General features: G+C 33.3%; 1 protein-coding gene across 2 annotated transcripts in view; it reads left to right on the forward strand.

Moving 5' to 3' along the window:
* Window positions 1-19,462, forward strand: part of SELENOF (selenoprotein F) — a 38,609-nt gene that overhangs the window by 10,015 nt on the left and 9,132 nt on the right. For both annotated transcript variants that reach the window (XM_015240666.3, XM_015240667.3), the window contains exon 3: window positions 17,371-17,434. In XM_015240666.3, coding sequence (XP_015096152.1) covers window positions 17,371-17,434 — 64 coding nt within the window. The remainder of the gene's footprint in view (window positions 1-17,370; window positions 17,435-19,462) is intronic.

The raw sequence follows: 19,462 nt of genomic DNA on the forward strand, positions 1-19,462 counted from the left end.
ATCTTTATCACATACACATCCTTGTAATTAAGGGTATATTAAGAAATTCTTCCATTTGATAGCAAATGTGTCTAAACTGTAAACCAAGTGCATATAAAAAATACTTTCACCTATTGCCCTTTCTCAGTAACTCTTTATTGTACCCCAGTATAATTTTAGCAGAACCAAACTTGGATCACATGCTTCTCAAATTAGTTATATTCCTGTGCAGTTTTCATTATTAGTTGAGCTACATGTGATATCTTGACACCTTTCACACCTTTCATCAGTTACAGCGCAACAATAGTAGTAGGCAAATAGTCCACCAGTTAATATATGCCTGACTAATTACAATCTGAAATAATTATTGTATCTAAGTACAGGTGAACCTGTATCCTAATACATCTTTTATACTATACCCAGTGGTTTTTTTCCCCTTAACTCCTTGTGCCTCACCTGTAAGATACAATACTCATTAAGCATTTGCTAGCACAGTGCGGCACAAAATCAATGAATGGTTTTCTTTAATAGCCTAGTGGAACTAAAACATAGGAAAACACTTAAAATAGTGTTAGAAATATTAAAGTATGGCATGTTAGGTAAGCCTCCATTTAGATGCAAACCATATTCAAATGTAGCAGTGACACTTGATTTAATCTGTACAGTGCTACTCTCTAGATTATTGGTGCATGATCATAGGTACAATATATACAATATTTTTCCTGTCTCAACTCTGGCTTGAGGCTTAATTTTGAAATCATAATTTAATTTAGTCTTAGTTTAGTGAAAGTAAAAATTTGCAGTATTTAGACTAGTGCCTTACATCAAAAACATTAAAAAGTCCTTAAACATGGCAGTGTGTGTTGTAAATCATTGGGAATATAAATTCTTTAGAAGAGAGAAATTGTGTTTTATATACGGGAATGTTTTAGCAATTTATAATGAGGAAATGTTACCTGAATACTCATTTTGGTTCTCACTTAGTTGCATACTTTATAGGTTTGTTCAAGGATGAGGCCGATCATTTTTTGCATGCTTACTCATTTAGCAGGCTGAATTTAGCCTTTGATAGGCAGAAGCATAAACTTTGGTTAAAAAAAAATTTACAATAAAAGCAGAAAATGTCTTTGAAATCCTTTATCATTCTGCAAATAAATATTCCATTATTATTTTTATTTGCTCTTGTATTTTTTCCTCCATTTTTAATCACAAATAGCCTAAGTAAGCCTCACAAATACTAGCTAGAATGAGATTTTTTTGATAAGTTACTTTACTACTATTTTCACTAGTTTTGCTCATAACTGTATGCCTAGGTACTGCTGACAAACATTAGTAAGGATGTTGACTGAATTATGAAGAGTGTAGGAATTTGTAGCTTAAGAGAAAAAGAAACTAATGAAGGAAAAAATATTTAAATCTTGGTGGTATTTTTATACAGTTAATATTACTAAGTAGCACAAGTGACTTCAGCTTTCTGTGTGTAGAATCTTAAGATGGAAGGGATGGGTTCATTCTTTTTTCCACTACTGACTGGCTTTTTCCATGTGATGGGAATATATAGTAACTGCCAGTTCCTGCATGTTTTATCTCATAGCTTTTCCCACCAGAAAAGGACTAACTCTTCCCCGTTTACATTTTTGAAATATTTTAGACAAGGATTACTGCTGGCTCAAGTTGGCTCACCAACCAGTTGTTAGCTAGGATTATGGAATAATGTAAGAACCATTAGTGCCACAGTAGCTGTGTGGAGTGTTGCACTAGGGAGCAGACAGATGAAGCAACTCTCAGGTACAGAACAGGCTATTTTTCCTTCAGTTACTAGAGTAAACCACTTCTGCTTGAGCCATTTTAAAGATTTAGCTTAAGTGCCTCCTATTCTGGGAAATCTTCCCATTTTTCTTCCTTACCCACTACCACTGCCACTCCCAAGTTAGGTTAGCTACACCTCTGTATTCCCAGAGCACGTGAGGACACCTTGATGTGCACTTACCCCCACTATAGTGTATCTGTTGTTTGGTTTTTCTTTCTCTGCCAGTATATTATGCTGTTTGTGGTCCAGGACTACTTTTTGTTTCTGAATCCCCAGCCTTTAGCTTACAGTATTTCACAAGTTTTTGTCCTTGAATAAGATTGTTTTTACTAAGAATAGGTTAGAGTAGGTCACTTTTTTAAAAATTTATTTTGAAAATATACTTGAACTTTGTAGATGCTTGTAAATACCTTTTTCATATATTTAACTTGTATGTCCTAAATACAAAGAATAAGAAAGTTTGTCTTCATATTGTCAGTTATTTATTAGTAATATTTTGTTTGTAATTATTTATCTAACTATAAATATAGGACTCTCATTTCTATATTTTAAGGATTTCATAAGCCTCCTGAATCTATCTAAAAGGGAGATGTTAATTATTTAGCACAAATTTTTAGTGATTCCAGTCTGACCACTAACATTATTTTTCAAGGAGTTAAAAGTTTCTGGGGATTTTCTGTGGTGGGATGGGGGATCAATTCACTTTTATTTTCTGTTAAGAATCTTTTGACTTATTTTCTAAGATTTATAAAATTAAATGTAGTCTTATAATAGATGGGTTATTTTTCTCATGTTTTTTATATTCCCAGCTCTGTGAATTTGAACTTTGTGAGCTAGGTGCTTTTTTTCTGTCTCATTCATTTAAGATTTTCATATCTTAATGATTTCAGCTTCTTCCAAACATTATTACTGTATAACTTTTGTATTTCTCCTTGTTTATATGCCCATATTTCCTTACCTACTACTCGTTCTTTTTAAGATCGTGGCTTCACCAGAATCCTTGTAGTTCAACTGCTGTCTTTTTTCTTCCTTCAAATTATTTTGATTTAATTGGTTTTTAGTTCTTTCTGTTCTTTTGCATTCATATCTGCCTTATCTCTGAACTACTATTCTGAAGGTTTGGGAGGAAAGAATCCACTTAGCCGAATTACTCATATATATGAACCAATAAGTGAATTATTTCAACCTAATTTGCTGTTCGTTCAGTATTGACTGGATTGGGAGAGTTGAGAGCAGTGATTAATAAGAGCACAGGCTCTGATAGGAAACTACCTCCACTCCTCAAGTTCATATCTTGAACAAATTACTAATCACTCTGTACCTGTTTCCTCATTTACACATCAAGGATAATACTAGTTCCGATCTTCTAGGGATTAGATTTGCCAGTGATAAAAATTTGGAACAGATCAATAGGCACATGAAAAAAAGCTCAATATCACTAATTATCAGAGAAATGCAAATCAAAACTACAATGAGGGATCGCCTCACACCAGTCAGAATGGCCATCATTCAAAAGTCCACAAATGACAAATACTGCAGAGGCTGTGGAGAAAAGGGAACCCTCCTACACTGCTGGTGGGAATGCAGTTTGGTGCAGCCATTATGGAAAACAGTGTGGAGATTCCTCAAAACACTAGGAATAGACTTACCATTTGACCCAGGAATCCTGCTCCTGGGCTTATATCCAGAAGGAATCCTACTTCAAAATGACACCTGCACCCCAATATTCATAGCAGCACTATTTACAATAGCCAAGACATGGAAACAGCCCAAATGTCCATCAACAGATGACTGGATAAAGAAGAAGTGGTATATTTATACAGTGGAATACTACTCAGCCATAAAAAGCGACAACATAATGCCATTTGCAGCAACATGGATGCTCCTGGAGAATGTCATTCTAAGTGAAGTAAGCCAGAAAGAGAAAGAAAAATAACATATGAGATCACTCATATGTGGAATCTTAAAAAAAAAAACATAAATACAAAACAGAAATAGACTCATAGACATAGAATACAAACTTGTGGTTGCCAAGGGGGCGGGAGGTGGGAAGGGACAGACTGGGATTTCAAAATTGTAGAATAGATAAACAAGATTATACTGTATAGCACAGGGAAATATATACAAGATCTTACAGTAGCTCACAGCAAAAAAAAATGTGACAATGAATATACATATGTTCATGTATAACTGAAAAATTGTGCTGTACACTGGAATTTGACACACATTGTAAAGTGATTATGAATCAATAAAAAATGTTAAAAAACATTTGGAACAAAATTCTCTTACTATTCCACTTTCAAACTCCTGGATCAGCTGAATCAGGAGGAAATATCCTGTGATGACAGAATTAGTGGTATGAAAACTTTTACTGTTTGTAATTACTTGCTGATATGCAACAAAACACAGAAATAAATTATGTCAAACATAACCTTAAATTTCAAAATTTTGAATTTGACACATTTTTAGTAAGGAGAAAAGTGCAAATTTGAACTTTAAAAATGTGTACCCTGTTAATCATTTTAAAATATCATATGAAAGACTGCATTTGAAGAGAAAAGGTTTTTCCACTAAAGAATACTCAAAATCATTGGTAAAGTGGAACTCAGTTTTATTAGGACAGTCTATCCTGAAAATTGAATGAGACCCATATTTTAAAGTCAATTTAAAATAAAGTATATTGTTGACTTTCAAACTTTTTCAGATGGCAGATCAGGTAGAAGACATGCAGTATTCTTTGAAATCAGAAATAACAGAAAATAAATTGAACTATATGTTTGAGTTACAAAAATAATCACTTTGCAAAACCAGCAGGCTGTCAAACTAATCACAGTTATTTCTAACTTTCCTACTAACATTCCTCTGCTACTTATATTTTTAATCTAATACTAAGTAACAGATTTCAGAGGTTTAAGAGAATTTTGGAAGAGAAGAGCTTAAAAGTGAATTTTTTTTTAAGACTACAGATTGAGAAGAGATTTCTTTTATTTGAATTTGGAACATCTTGGTCCCACTCACAGAATACCAGTGGAGTCCTAGGCTGCAGGTCACCAAATCATACCATTACTGGTTCTGGAAAATAAATCAACAGTTAAGGTATTTGATAAGGGAATTCTATTTTCACTGAAAAATCTATTTTTTGGATAATATTAGAAAGTTTAAATATTTGTCTTCCATAATGATTGTATTACCCCAGCTTTAAATAAACAGACCTTAAGTAGTACATAAAGTAATTTTAAGAATATAGTTTTAGATTCCCTCCACTTCCCACTCCATTACCTAGTTGGAGTTAGACTAATGTTAATTGACCAGCTTTGTGTAGCAACATTCCATTTTCTGTGTGTATAATATTCTGCCTTCACATAAACATGCACTACTGCAAGCCGGAGACAGGACCAGGTAATATCAACATGTGTATGGTTCATTAGAAGTTTATCCTCTTCTTCCTTTTATATAAAAGTTTTTGAAAGAGTTGAATTTTTAATCTCAGCTTCATTGCTCAATGGCTTTTGTGACTTTGAGCCAACAAATTACTCTGGGATCTTCAGTTTTGTTGTAATAATTACACTGGTTCACCTTTTAGTTGTTATTTTACCTTGGTTATGTGCTGAAGTGTTTTACCTACATTATCTTTAATCCTCACAACAACTCTGTAATGTAAATAGTATTATCCCTATTTAACAGTGAAGGAAGCTAGGGTGTAATCTGGCCAGAACCTGACTTCATCTCAAGTGTTTGACTCCAAAGCCCCAAGTTTTTATTTTTTTCTTTATTTTTTTTCATTTTCATATTTTTTCATTGAAGATTATTACAAGATATTGAACATAGTTCCCTGTGCTATACAGAAGAAACCTTTTTAAAGTCTGTATATATATATATTGGCTAACATTTGTAAATCTCAAACTCCCAAATTTATCCCTTCCCACCCCCTTTCCCTGGTAACCATAAGACTGTTAACTATGTCTACGAGTCTGTTTCTGTTTTGTAGGTGAGTTCATAGTGTCTTTTTTTTTTTTTAAAGATTCCGCATATGAGTGATATCATATGGTATTTTTCTTTCTCTTTCTGGCTTACTTCACTTAGAATGACAGTCTCTAGGTCCATCCATGTTGCTGCGAATGGCATTATTTTATTCTTTTTATGGCTGAATAGTATTCCACTGTAAAAATACACCACAGCTTCTCTATCCAGTCATCTGTTGATGGACATTTAGGTTGCTTTCATGTCTTGGCTATTGTATACAGTGCTTCTTTGAACATTGGGGTGCATGTATCTTTTTGAATTAGAGTTCCCTCTGGATGTATGCCCAGAAGTGGGATTGCTGGATCATATGGTCAGTCTTTTTAGTTTTTTGAGGAATCTCCATACTGTTTTCCATAATGGCTGCACCAAACTGCATTCCACCAGCAGTGTAGGAGGGTTCCCTTTTCTCCACAGCCTCTGCAGCATTTGTCATGTGTGGGCTTTTGAATGATGGCCATTCTGACTGGTGTGAGGTGATACTTCTTTGTAGTTTTGATTTCCATTTTTCTGATAATTAGTGATATTGAGCATTTCTTCATGTGCCTATTGGCCATTTGTAGGTCTTCATTGGAGAACTGCTTGCTTAGTTCTGCCCATTTTTGGATTGGGGTTTTTTTTTGTTGTTGTTAAGTTGTATGAGCTGTTTATATATTCTGGAAATTAAGCCCTTGTCATTCGCATCATTTGCAAATATTTTCTCCCATCCCATAGGTTGTCGTTTTGTTTTGCTTATGGTTTCATTTGCTTTGCAAAAGCTTGTAAGTTTAATTAGGTCCCATTTGTTTATTTTTGCTCTTATTTCTATTGCCTGGGTAGACTGCCCTAGAAGAACATTGCTAAGATTTATGTCAGAGAGTGTTATGCCTGTTTTCTTCTAGGAGATTTATCGTGTCTTATATTTAAATCTTTAAGCCATTTTGAGTTTATTTTTGTGTGTGGTATGAGGAAGTGTTCTAACTGCACTGATTTACATCCTGCTGTCCAGTTTTCCCAACACGATTTGCTGAAGAGACTGTCTTTTCTCCATTGTATATTCTTGCCTCCTTTGTCAAAGATTAATTGACCATAGGTCTGTGGGTTTTTTCTGGGCAGAGCCCCAAGTTTTTAAATATCTATACTGTTTGGCTCTCATCTTGAAAATGTTAATAGTAATTCCTACTTCACAGAGTTATTGTAGGCAAATGAATGAATTAAACATAAAACATAAACATTAAGGGCTTTCTGAAAGTCCCTTTTGCATTTATAGTTTAAAATTTTTAAAGTACCATCCCATTACTAGTTTCTGTTTAAAATTATCAAATCTTTACTCCTCAGTTTACTACAGATGCTAATGGCTTCCACTACTTGGTGTTTTTCAATAATATATGAAAAAATTGGCTTTATTTAAGGCCCAACCAAATATTTTAAATAAATTACATGATTTTTCTTAATTCTGGTAAAAGAACATTGAAACATTTAGTTATTTTCAATTTACATGGAAATTTTGTAGCCAATTTTAGAGTGACTTAGAAGTCATCTTAAAAAGCATTATTCAAAACAGTGGCGAGTTTTAATCTTTATCCTATCAGAACCAATGCTACTGGTGTGTAAAACATAGAAGGATGAAATGGAGGTTAAGCTAACTGTGCATGAAATTGTAGTCGCTAAAGAAATTTCACAGTTGCTTAAAATAGCTCCGCTTTGGTAGTGTCTGTAGCATCAAATACATGAACTGATTTCTTCAAAGGAAACAAAAATATAATTCAACAGATTATAATATTAAAACATTGTTCACAAAGAAGCTTTTTTTAAGACCTCAATGATGTTTGGCAACAGTTCAAATGCAGTGTAAGAATCGCTAAGACTCCTGAGTAGCAACAATACTAAATAATGACACAAATACTTACTTAATAATAATAGCTACTGACATTCAGTACGTTCTTATTATATGAAGACGCTGTTCTAAGACTATGCGAATTATATAACCCTCACAACAGCTCTGTCAGGTAAGTACCATTATCATCCCCACTTCATAGCTGAGTCTGAGGCATGGAGATCTTGCCTACAGTCGTACAGCTGATAAGTGGCAATAAATATATGTGTCATAGGTTTGTATAAGAAAAGTTTAAAGTTTCTTTTGTGTAGCCATTCAATTGAACTGAAAATATTACTTAAATTTATTTTTATATTTTCTAAATGTGGAATTTCATCTGCCTTTAATATAAAAAATGCAGTCAGTTTTTTTTTAGATATTTACAAATTAGGATTGGTTTCTATCTAATCATCTTAAAACAGTCTGTCACATTTGCAGATTGTAGTATTTAAAAGGAAAACAAACCCTTAAGGTAACTCATGATCTATATCCAGGCTGTCTTACAACTACATTTCTTAGACATACCTACCTCAGAGTGAAACTTTGTTTATACACTAAATAGCACTTCTCAGTATAGTCTCTGAGAATGCCAGAATAAGACAAGTCACTGTCCTCGAGGCGAAGAAGAAATAGACGTGGAAACTGGACTGCTAGAATGCAGCAGGCAGGATATTTTGTTGGGCTAAAACATAATATCCAATGTAACAACCACTAAAAGAAATAGAAATAAAAGTTGGAAGGAGGAAGGAATCAATAAATCTCTTAAAATTGACATAATCAAGCACTATAGATTTAACCATATTAATCATATGGATGTGACCAACAGAAGAACTAAAAACAAACAGCTTAAAAGGTATTGAATGAGAGATAGGAGGCAAGGGAAAAGTTTTGCTTCTTATTTATTATTTCCAGATGCATTGATTGAAGAACTCAGTGAGATGTGTGCTGTAAATAAAATACTCGTGTAGTGTGAAAGCACGCAGGAGGGGCATAACCATTTGACAGATCAGGTAAATATTACCACTTGCTTATGTAGAAAGTGATGCTTATGATAAGATGGAAAATGATTAGGAGAAGGTCATCTCTGGCAGAAGAAGTTACGGAAAAGGTACAGAGTCATCATGTGAGAGATGGCGATCTAAGATAAATCAGATAGCTTTTTACGAGGAGAAATGAAGATGGTTAAGTAAATAGGGCCTGTGTGCCCTGTTAGGTTTAGACTCTAGTCCATAGGCAGGGGACAGAATTTAAGGATTATAAACAATGAACTGACATCAGATTTGTATTTTAATAACTTTTGGTTATTTTGGTGGCGGTATAAGTGATAGCTGATAAGGCAGAGGGGAATACTGTTGTCAGCAAAAGAACTTGCATTGCCATTTTCCAGAGGCTAGGTACAGGGGCTTAAGCTAACACCCTGGTAGTAAAAATGGAGAAGAAACAGATCTGACATAGATTTAGGCAGTAAAGTCTGCAGGATTTATTGACTGACTAAACTGGAGGAGGAAAGAGATGAGTGAGGATGCTTTCCAGTATTCTTATTTGAGAAATTGGTAACCCCAACAGGCTACAAAAGACTTCCACTTAGCTACAAGGTGGCCCCTTACGCCAGTGGAGGTGGGTGGGAGAAGGGGCAGCAACAGAGTTAATTTTTAATAAAGCATACATCCCTTAGCTACAAACTGCTTTTTTAGTTTTCTTTTTGAAGAAATATGTGTTAAATTTTAATTTAGCAGGACATGAATTTGATCTGAGCACCATAATGGATTCTAAAATAGATAGTATACTTATCCAAAGAGTGGGCAAAAAATAAAAATATGTGGCGTGATCTAGTTTCTTTTGTTCTAGTGTCATACTGCTTAAGTTTTATATACTATTTAACTTTCGGATTACTATTGCTTTTTTAAAATCTGTTCTTAAATATAAAATATATTACATGATTACATTCTTTGATTTTTAAGAGAACGAAATCATCATTTAATTTGTGCCATTGTTTCTCTTTATTTCAGATACTTGTAACCTTTCTTAAAGATGATCATAGTTGTCTCCTTTTTTGACAAACAGCGATGTTCAGTATTAGAGTGGGAGTAGCACCACTAACACAAAACAATCAGTTCTCTGTTGAAAAGCAGCTTTGCTGCCATATATGGCACCTTCATGTTTGTTTTTTGAGGCTATTGAATGTTTGGGTGTTGAACTCTATTTTAACAGGATCTCAGTTTTTCAAATTAACAGGAATATGTTATAATTTTCAAACATTTTAGGTTTAAAGAGACATTGCTTTTTCTTTATTATTGAGTACTTGTACTAAATAGCTTACCATTTTCAAAAATATTTTTACTTATAATACTTATAATACTGATTGGTTAGTTGATCTTATTTAAAAACTATTTACTAAAATATTTAAGCTTAGGGTCATTTTTACCATTCTCTGAGTATTTTGACCTCAGGAAATACAGTAACATTGTATAATTTTTTTCGTTGTATGAGATTCCCTAGGTAGCAGTAGAAGTGATACCCTGAATTATTCATACTTGTAGCTAAAGTATGTATGGGAGTATGTATGTGTCTGTATCTGTGGGTATATTTGTTTCCAGGTGAAATTCTCATCCTTACAGTCTTAACCTCTTGCAGATAAAATTCTCTTTGTTTTAGGTATATACAAATTCTGTTCCTCATCACAGTATTGAAAGAAGCCTCCTCCTTTTTTCCCTCAGATTTCATGGTCTAGTTTAGATTGTGGTGATGTTAAAGAAACTTTTTTTGGGTACATTTTCATTGAGCATTTTTGGAAAAGCAGTTGCATCTTTAGGGAAAAATTCCCCCAGTGTATTTTTACCTTCTTTAGAGCCTAATTTAAATTAAGGTAGATATTATCTTGCTAGTTTTGTAGTTTTCTCAATCTCAAGGCAGACACTAAAAATAAAAAAGGAATAACAGTGTAGGAGATTAAGTTTTAAACTTATGGAGCTTCCTTAGGCATAGTCATTGCTTTGTATTTTTTGAGAGTTCAGTAGAAAGCACTTAAAAATGAATAGTTTAATCTCAGGTATAATATTAGAGAGTTATATTTAACAGCTTGGTTTGCTATAATTGTAAAGCTTAACTTATTCCCCTAATCCTGCATATTCACTCATTATTCCTATGCAAGAATGTCAGCAGTCAGAGTGTGTATGAAAGTGTCAATAAATACCTTATACATCTGCTCTTCAGTGACTTAAAGTGAAATCTTGACGAAAGCTTACTACGAAGTCCCAAAAAATTTAGTGTCCTAATTATTTGTTCATGTCTAATTGGAGACTTATTGTTTCTAGCACTACAGGCATTTTTTAAAATATCAGAAAATATAGGAATGACTTGATGATGATAATTAAAATTTAAAACATCAGCAGCTCAATAGTTGGATTTAGTTAGAACTCGTGGTTTTAAGTAGAAACATTTTCCCTGAGGATTAACTAGCTAAATTTTGCTAAAAATAGCTTATACATGATGTATTTTTCCACTGCAGATGGTCCCCAACTTACAGTGGTTCGACTTATGATTTTTCAATTTTATGATGGTGCAAAAGCAATACACGTTCAGTAGAAACTGTACTTTGAATTTTGAATTTTGATCTTTTCCCTGGGCTAGCAGTACACAGTACAGTATTATGATGCCACAGCTCCCAGTCAGCCACTCCATCACAAGGGTGAAAAAACCAATATATTTACAACCATCTGTACTCATATAATCATTCTATTTTTCACTTTCAGTATACTGTTCACTAAATTACATGAGATACTCACACTAAATTACATGAGATATTCAACACTTCATTATAAAAAAAGGCTTTGTGTCAGATGATTTTGCCCAACTGTAGGCTAATGGAAGTGTTCTGAGCACATTTAAGGTAGGTTAGACTAAGCTATGATGTTCGGTATGTTAAGTATATTAATGCATTTTTAACTTATGATAGGGTTATAGGAAGATCTGTGTGTGAAAGGAGTAAAGTTGACTTTAAGAAATTACGCTGGATACGATTAGTGTTTGGCAGCGTGGCTCACATGTATTTGGATATATCATAATTGCTTTTCATTTATCTCTAATATCTATAGCTTTCATCATATTATAGTCATACTTCTTATTTTAAAGTTTGTACATTTTATTTAAGAGCAAACCTTCAGAAGACCTGTGAAATAGTTACTCCTCAGATCTGAATTTTGTTTAGCAGACAAAATTTTCCCTTTTGCTACTTAACATTAGAGCATTTCATCATATTGCTATTATATATAGTCAAAGTTATTTTTCTAATGTTTTGCTTTAAATAAAAGATTTCAAAAATAAGAATGTATGACTGCAAGCAGTACTTCATTAAGGGAAGAAGAACAAGAGTCTCACAGCATTAGTCTTGCTTTAGTCAGTGTTTACCTGGCTTAGCTTTTAGAATTGATTTGGTTTAGTCTATTGAGCAAAAGCCTATTGTTTGATTGTTGTGTAATTTTTGCCTCATTAATAGTTGAGTATAGTCCAAGGCAGTGATTCTCATCCTTGACTGCCCATTACAATCACTTGGGTAGCTTTAAAATTAGTAATAATAATTAAGATACTGATGCCTGGATCTCACCCCCAGCTATCCTGATTTACTTGGACTGAGGTGGGTTCTAGGGAGCAGTAATTTTCAGAATCTTCCCGGGTAATATACTTGTACGGTCAGGGTTAAAACCACTGCTCTAAGGTAATTTGAATTTGAAAGCTTGAGAAATTTTGAAGTGGCCATTCTAATTATAGGGGAACAGTGAACAATAGCCCTGAATAGCCCCTGAACAGAAAGCTCTGTGAAAGTAGGTTTCAAGTACACAGCTTACATAACCATAACCAATAGTGTGAAAGAAAATACTGTAATATTCGCTGTTGTTATTGAGCATCTGAAGAATCCAGGCTTTTTGCATGTTTGGGTTTTTTTTTTTAACTCCTTTTATTAATTCTGGAAGGCAGGGAATATCTCTTGTTTAAACTATAAACTGAAGCTTGAAGAGAATGACTTATCCAAGGGGACATGCTGCTTGTAAGTGGCAGAACCACAATTGGACCATATACACATTTGATTTTATAACTTGAGCTTTTTTCACTATACTCTTAAAAGATAAACTGAAGCATATTAAAACTTTTAATAGGTTGTGCAAAAATCGATTCCAATTGAGCAGTACCAAACTGGAGGTTGATTAGAATGCCCCACCTACAGGAGTTAGGGGCAAAACTTACAGAAAAGATGCAGAGCAAAGCAAGGAAATTTTTTGACTGGCTGTAAATTAATTGGTTGCCTTTCTTCGGAAAGCCTAGTTGGTTGTTTGTGATTGGCTGTCTTTAGGTTTTGACTCAGGTTAAATAGTTTATTTCAAGGTTTTGGTTATAGTCAAGTTTCTTTAGAGCCATAGATTTCATCACCAACAAAAATATATTAAGTGCTTATGTTGGAAAGTAGTAGAATATTTCTGACTTGGACTAGGTTTACAGATTTGCTGTGATGGTGGTGGAATGATGGTAGCAGTAAAAGTTAACAAATGCAACACTTTGCAGGGAAGGTGTAGCTCAGTGGTAGAGCACTGTGCTTAGCGTGCACAGGGTCCTGGGTTCAATTCCCAGTACCTGTATTAAGAAATAAATAAATACATGCATGCATACATACATACAGAAACAAACCTAATTGCCTCCTCCCCCCAAAAAATAATAATTAAAAAGAATGCAACACCTTTTAAAGAGTCTTCAGAAAATTTACATAACTCACATGTGTTGCCTTTGATTTTATAAGTTAAACTATCTAGGAATCCAGCTACCTGGTGAAAAACAGCATCTGTTAAATCTGAACCATTTTATGGCACATAATTAGACTTTAATTATAGCAACATTATCACTACAAAATAAATATTTTGGCCTTTTTCTATATGGGAAAACCTTATTATAAACCCTTATTAAAATTTTATAACAACAGGTTGGTCCAGTGGGAAAAAATCATATTCCAACAATAAATTACCAGGGAAATCCTTCTGCGATAAAGGGAGGACATTGTCCCAAATTATTAGGAAAATATGTGAAATGTACAGAATCTAAAATTGAGATAGGTGCAAATAATCTTGGAAATGCTTAAAATATACTTATTTAAATTGTGAAAAAGTTAGCCACCCACAAAGCTGAAATTGAATTTAAAAATATTATTTTTAAATGAGAGGGAAATTAGCATATTAAAAAATCCTGCTACAAATAAGGTAACTTGGTTCTAGAGCTGAAGCCGTTAGATATTTCTGATTCCCACCCAGAGGACCCTATCTGAAGTTTAGGAAAACCTGGCAATAATAAGTAATATGGAAATAGGTGTGGATTCCGAAGGGGAAAATGCAGTTTTGTGTATCATTCTCATATTTTTCTAAAGGCGTTCATATATTTCCGTTTAAATTATTTGGGCCAGTATAATATGACCCTAATGGAATACTGCCGGGAGTTAGATTGTACAAATAAGGCTTCTCTAGTGCGTACAGGAAAGAAGCCTGCCGGCTTGCTCTCTAAGCTTGCTGTGTAAAAGTGATGTAACTTGTTCTTTGATTTCTCTTCTGTTGGTATTTTTCCACAAATGTTTGAAGGTCAGTGTTTTTGTATGCCAGTGATGTTACTTTAGGAAGTAAAAGTGCTAAAGGTGAAATTCAAGGAAATTTCAAGTTTTAACCTTTTTTAATCCTTTCATACTTTATGCCCTTGAGGAATTCTAAGTAGCGTATATTTCCTTGTGTGAATTTGTGTGTTGCCAGAGATGCTTATGATTACAAGTAATTGAAAATTTACCGCAACTTGTAGTTGTTTATTTATTCACCATGAAAAACAAATGTTTTCCTATGAACACTATAAATTCATTAGTAAAAAAGGCCAAACTAGCATCACAAATTAATGCTTTTAGAATTGAATTTTAATAATGTTAAGCAGCTTTGAGTTACATTTTGGTTTCCCTAGACTGGAACTAAGCATAATCTGCAAAATATGTCAAAGGAGCTTGAAATGCTTTAAAATTACATGATGAAAAAAAGAGTCATTTAATTCTGTTAAGTGAATAATTCTGTCCATTCAGCACACACATATTGAACGGCTTTGTGTCCATTTCTGAGGAGAATTGTGATTAAATAAGACATTTCCTGTCCACAGTCAAGTTATGGAATATTTATAGTACATTATGACGAGGGCAGAATTCTGTGTAAGTTTACTAGGAGAGTAACTCCTAGTAGGAGTCTCCTAGTGAGAGAAGGAGATAAACAAGTTTTCCTTGCAAAGCTCACATCTAAGCTGCCTGTTCATTAAAGAGTATGTTCCTAGTATCTTTAATTAATGAGTCCATGTTTTGTGGTGCAGAGAAGGCCTTTCCATGAATGGGTTACAAGTGTGCTAGGATACTGAGACCATCAATCCTTGGAACAACCAGATGGGGCTGGGATGAGCAGGGGCTCCCAGGCTAGTCATCTCTAGTTATTAGCCGCCTCCTCCTCTTACCCTAGTACTCCAAACAATTATTATTTTCAACATGTCATGATAATGAAGAATATTGAGAAACAGTGATGTAGAGAAATACCATTACATAAAGTAATGGGGTCTCCACTGAGAACTCCCAGGGGATCATCAACTTATAAATAAAAGATAAACCTAGTAACGAAATTTTAATATGGCTTTACAGTTTTTTTATTTTCTTAATTCTGGTAAAATATACAGAACATAAAATTCACCATTTTAACCATTTTTAAGTGTACAGTTCAGTGACATTAAGTACATTCACACGGTCATGCAACCTCCATCACCTTCTGTCTCCAGAACGTTTCCATCTTCCCGAACTGAAACACTGTGTTTATTAAACAATAACTTCTATTCCTGCCTCCCTTAGCCCCTGACAACCACCATTCTACTTTCTGTCTCTGAATCTGACTACTCTGAGTACTTCATATAAGTAGAATCATACAGTATTTATCCTTTTGTGGCTTCCTTATTTCACTTAGTATAATGTTGTCAAGGTTATTCCTTGTTATAGCGTGTAATGATTTACTTCCTTTTTTAAGGTTGAGTAGTAGTATTCCATGGCATGTATATACCACGTTTTGCTTAGCCATCCATCTGTTCATAGACGTTTGGATTTCTTCCAGCTATTGACTATTGTGAATAATAGTTGGTATACAAATATCTGTTTGAGTCCCTGCTTTCAGTTCTTTTGGATATATACCTAGAAGTGGAATTGCTGGATCATATAATTCTATTTTTAATTTTTTAAAGAACCACCATTCTGTTTTCCATAGTGGCTGCACTGCTTTACATTCCCAACAGCAGTGCACACTGAGTGCATTTTCTCCACATTCCAGCCAACCACTTGTTGTTTTCTGGTTTTCTGAAATAATAGCTTCTCAAGAGTGTAAAGTAGTATCTCATTGTGATTTTGATTTGCATTTCCCTAATGATTAGTGATGCTGAACATCTTTTTATGACCTTATTGGTAACATGGTCTTATATTTTTTAATTAAAGACTTGGGAAGGGGAGGGGCTGTCTAATCAAGACTAGCCAAATCATATTCAGTAATCTTAAAGATCATCAGAGTTCTTGATCTGAAATCCATCAGTGATTTCAAAGAATCCATGAACAGCCTGGAGTAAGGCAAATTCCATAAGATTCTCAGTATCTTTGAGCCCCTTAAAACTTAAGAACTGTTACTGAGCTAGCCCAGAATCACCAAATTATTGAAAAGTCATTATTTCAGGGGAGTTGGAATTAAAGTGATTGTTAAATTTCTATTTTGTGCTTTTCTGTATTATCTAAAGTAAACATGCGTAGTGCATGTGATTTTTGTGCTATTTTAGAACTTGGAAAATAAAATCCATCTTTAACTCTTGGACCTACAATTTAAAAAAAAAAAAGCCTAAAAGCTAAGAAGAAATAAAATGGATATAGTATGTTCTTATAATTGCCTGCCTTCTCTTGGACTCAAGGCATTCCCAAGTCAATACCAGAATGGGCAGGGCTCTACAGCTACAAAAAAAGTGATGTTTACTGTTGAATCCATTTCAGCTGAATTCATTGCAGTAAAATATTTGCATCTGAGTTTTTTATAATGAGCTTTTAGTATAAAGAGAATACACAGGTTCTATAGCTAGAAAAGCAGTATTTACCATTGAATCCATTTCAGCTGAATTTCATTAAGGGAAATATTTGCATTCAGGTTCTTTATAATGAGATTTTACTGGCTTGTCTATAATATCTTTACGTAGTACTTAAACTCTACTTTTTTAAAGGTATTGAGTTTTGTTTAATTTTAAAACATCGATCACTCAATTTTAAAACCAACCAAAAAGAATTCTCATTAAGTATTTATGTTGAATAGATGGATATATACATGTGTTCAACTTAGCATCCTAAAAAAACCGTAGGAAGTCCTTCTTTGTGAGTAAATTCCTAGGACAAGTTACCTATTCAGGTTCATTGTCAAGTCTCCATATCTCCTTCCATCTTTTTGGCTAAGTTTAAGAATACTCAAAGTAGGGCTTGAACTCCTCTGCTATTTAATATGTAAGATCTCCATTTTCTCTTCTGATATTTGTTTGATCTGTATATCTGCTTAATTTTAACATTTATGCTATAAAATTTTATATTTATACCTGTGTATTTTTTAAATTTATACAGTTTTTTTAACTCCTGTTTTTCCTTTTGCAGCTGTATGCAGGAGCTATTCTTGAAGTCTGTGGATGAAAATTGGGGAGGTTCCCTCAAGTCCAAGGTACATAAAATTAACTCTAGTAAAATTCCAGTTAATAATTTAAAGTCAGCAATTCATAAGAATAATTTTCATTAAATATTCCCAAGAATAAGAACCTGTAAGGTTATATTTTCTCAGTAGTATATGAATTCTCTCTGCATGTTTTTGTAGAGGTGGAGTTTGATAGGAATTGTTGAATATTAGGTTACTTTAAGCAATCGTAAAATACGAAATTTAGATTTAAATACAACACATGATGAAATGGTTATTTTCTTAAAAGGAGAGCTTTTTGTTTTTTAACCAAGTATGAATTTTATGAAAAACTGTCTTTTACTAGATGGAAATATAATATTTCTAAATAATATATCATCTAGTATATTTTAAATGTAAATTGATTTATATAAAACCCCTAAGGAACAGTTGCATTAAGTGAGAGTAGACAAATCAAGAAGAGAACTAATTGCCGTAGAACTTGAGGTGCAGAAGAGAGGAAGTCATACATGTGTATCTTCACAGGAATTAAAGATAAATATGTGAAAAGGTAATTGTGAAAGTGTATTCTTTTGGTTGACATCAAACAGTAATGGAGCTTTGTATCTTCAAAAAGACTTGGACTAAAGCTTTTCCATTCTGTCTTTGCACATCACTTGAAAATCAGTTTTATGAAATGGAACTTTGTCTAAACATAATGAAGTTGGGTTTGGGGTATTTTTTAACTGAAATACATAAGTGTTCTATTTATATACCTCATTCTGTTTTTGTTTCTGCTGCCTTTCCCATGATTGCTTGCCTTGTTTACTTAATGGCAAGAGAATTTCTTGGGTTTAGTATTTTATAAAATTGCCTATATTAGTACATGCCCTTTATTGCTAACCAGGAATTGTTTATAATAAAATATTGCTCATTTTTGGCATAGAAACAAAATTGAATAGTTAAACTTGGGGACACTGTATATGAGACCTAAAGCAGATGCATGTCTAATTAAATACATTGTTTGTTAGCATAAGTGCATATTCTGATGTAACACAGAATATAACATTAACTTCTTCTGCTTAGGGAGAAAATTCCTTACTCTGTGATTTATCTTGCCTCAGACACTTCAACTCAGAAGTGTACCAGAGTTGTTTTGGCTTTTTTAATAAAAGTTGTCAGTGTGAGCATTCTAACTCCTAAAAAGTTTTTACATATCCTTTTTAAATATATTGATTATTCATATTTACTGACTTAATAATCTTTTGTGACTCAGATTTTCATGAGGTCAAGAGTAGCTTGCAATTAGCTGTTCTGTTGGTGATATCAAGTTTACTACGTCCATTATAATCATTGCTACAGTTGCTAGTTGAGTCTTTAAAAGATTGAATTGTAGATTATTCATCCTTGGAGTGCAACTTAATTTTTTATACATATTTCTTATGTATAGTTAAATTATTAAACCTGTGGGTACATTGAGTCATACGATCTTTTCCTTCTGAAAACAATTGGATTTTAATTCTGTGTGTAAATATTTAATTAGCACAAGCTTATTTAAATTAAAATGATTACTTCTATAATCCATAACCATATTTAATATAATTATGTATAATACCAATATCTGAGCCCATGAGGAGCTAATATTTTTTAAGTTCACTTAATTTAAATTAGCCATGTCATAAAACAGAGAAAAAAATAATGTTAAATTATTCCAGAAGAGAGAAGGATTAAAATTTGAAATGTGTTGTCCAAATTAAATAACTTTGTAGAGGAGGGAGGGAAATTCCCAGATCATTTTCCATGTTCTGGTTGTTTAAGTAGGGAAGGCAATATATGTAATAATTCCTCATAATTGGACCTAGTGGTTTTTTTTTTTATCATTTATGATGACATCAAAAGTGATGATGTTAAGTAAGTATGCTTTCTTTCTCAAGCATGAGTCTTACCATGTTAAGGATATGTCTGTAGTCTGTCTGTCTGTCTCAAAAAATGTGAATTTTTCCTAGTTTTGTAGATCTTGGCAAACTTTTTCTGTAAAAGTTCAGATAGTAAAAATGTTCATCTTTATAGGCAACAAGG

The sequence above is a fragment of the Vicugna pacos genome, chromosome 13 (genome assembly GCF_048564905.1).
Source record: "Vicugna pacos chromosome 13, VicPac4, whole genome shotgun sequence".
Classification (NCBI taxonomy): Eukaryota; Metazoa; Chordata; class Mammalia; order Artiodactyla; family Camelidae; genus Vicugna; species Vicugna pacos.